The sequence below is a fragment of the Aplysia californica genome, unplaced genomic scaffold (genome assembly GCF_000002075.1).
Source record: "Aplysia californica isolate F4 #8 unplaced genomic scaffold, AplCal3.0 scaffold00076, whole genome shotgun sequence".
Taxonomy (NCBI): Eukaryota; Metazoa; Mollusca; class Gastropoda; order Aplysiida; family Aplysiidae; genus Aplysia; species Aplysia californica.
The window spans coordinates 1,665,589-1,666,741 of NW_004797346.1; the positions used below are offsets into that span (position 1 = coordinate 1,665,589).

At 37.5% G+C, this 1,153-nt stretch overlaps 1 protein-coding gene across 1 annotated transcript in view; it reads left to right on the plus strand.

Annotated features, from left to right (window-relative positions):
- Positions 1 to 1,153, plus strand: part of LOC101846635 (indole-3-acetaldehyde oxidase) — a gene marked incomplete at its 3' end in the record, with an annotated part of 23,942 nt that overhangs the window by 4,107 nt on the left and 18,682 nt on the right. The window contains 1 exon segment of the mRNA XM_005094179.3: positions 1,030 to 1,082. Within this exon segment, the coding sequence (XP_005094236.3) occupies positions 1,030 to 1,082 (53 nt within the window).

Sequence of the window (1,153 nt, forward strand, 5' to 3'; positions counted from 1 at the left end):
CTCTCTCTCTCTTTCTCTCTCTCTCTCTTTCTCTTTCTTTCTCTCTCTCTCTCTCTCTTTCTCTCTCTCCCTATCTCACTCTCTGTCTGCCTGTCTCTTAGACACACATCTTCCGTACCCTTGGAAATGCATTTTGCGAAAGAGATGTTTGTATAAAAGCTGAATGAATCACTTTCAACTGTTTCCTCCCATACATTACCATGAATTGTAAATAATGCAAGTCAACTGATGGGCTGGATGATTGAAATTCTCATTTACCAAGAATTTTCAGCTGCTAACACTATTATTTACTATGGCAGAGGAGTCCTAAGGCTTAAGTTTCTTTTATTTTTGTCACTGAAACTAGTCGGCTTACTATAAACATAATAATGTCCTGTGAAGTCTTAGTATCCGTGTAAATAACACAAGGTGCAGAGGAAAAGAATGCCCTGAAAAACATCCACCCGATTTAATGTAATGGATTGTCCATGCAGAGTTCCAGCTCTGGATTTTCAACATGAAAGTCAAGTACCGTACGTTTCCCTTTTGATATTGGGATTAAGCATGAAAATCTGTTCCCAGATGGATGAATAACAGCAATACCAGCAGCACTACATCGAAGTATACATGTTTCAACCCAACCCCCGAAAAAAAGCAACAACAACAAACAAACACCTTTGTTTCATAGATTACGTACGCTTATGCATGAAGTAGATTTAGATAAAAGCTTAGAATGCAGATACGCCATACTAATATACGATAACATACTATTTAACTTAATTGGCCCTGGGGGAATTATTTCTTGGCTGTGCAGGACCGTAAAAACATATGCAGGTATACGTAGAAATTATTTTATTAATTATTACTCTCAATAAAATTCAATATGAAAAATATGTAAAGCTGAAAATAATGTACATAGGATATCAGATGCACTGTGTTCATTATTGCCGGCTTTACCTTTCTTTTCATTTTGAATTTTAATGACAGTAATTCATAATTCAATTTCTACGTATTGTACTTGCTTATCCCTACATTATCATTGCCCCACAGACCTGGCGATCCCCATGACATCTCCTTTTACATCAATGGAACCAAGCATGAGGGTGAGTCCTGAACAGAAACGAGTGTGTGTCAGTGTGCATGTGTGTGTGTGTGTGTGTGTGTGTGTGTGTGT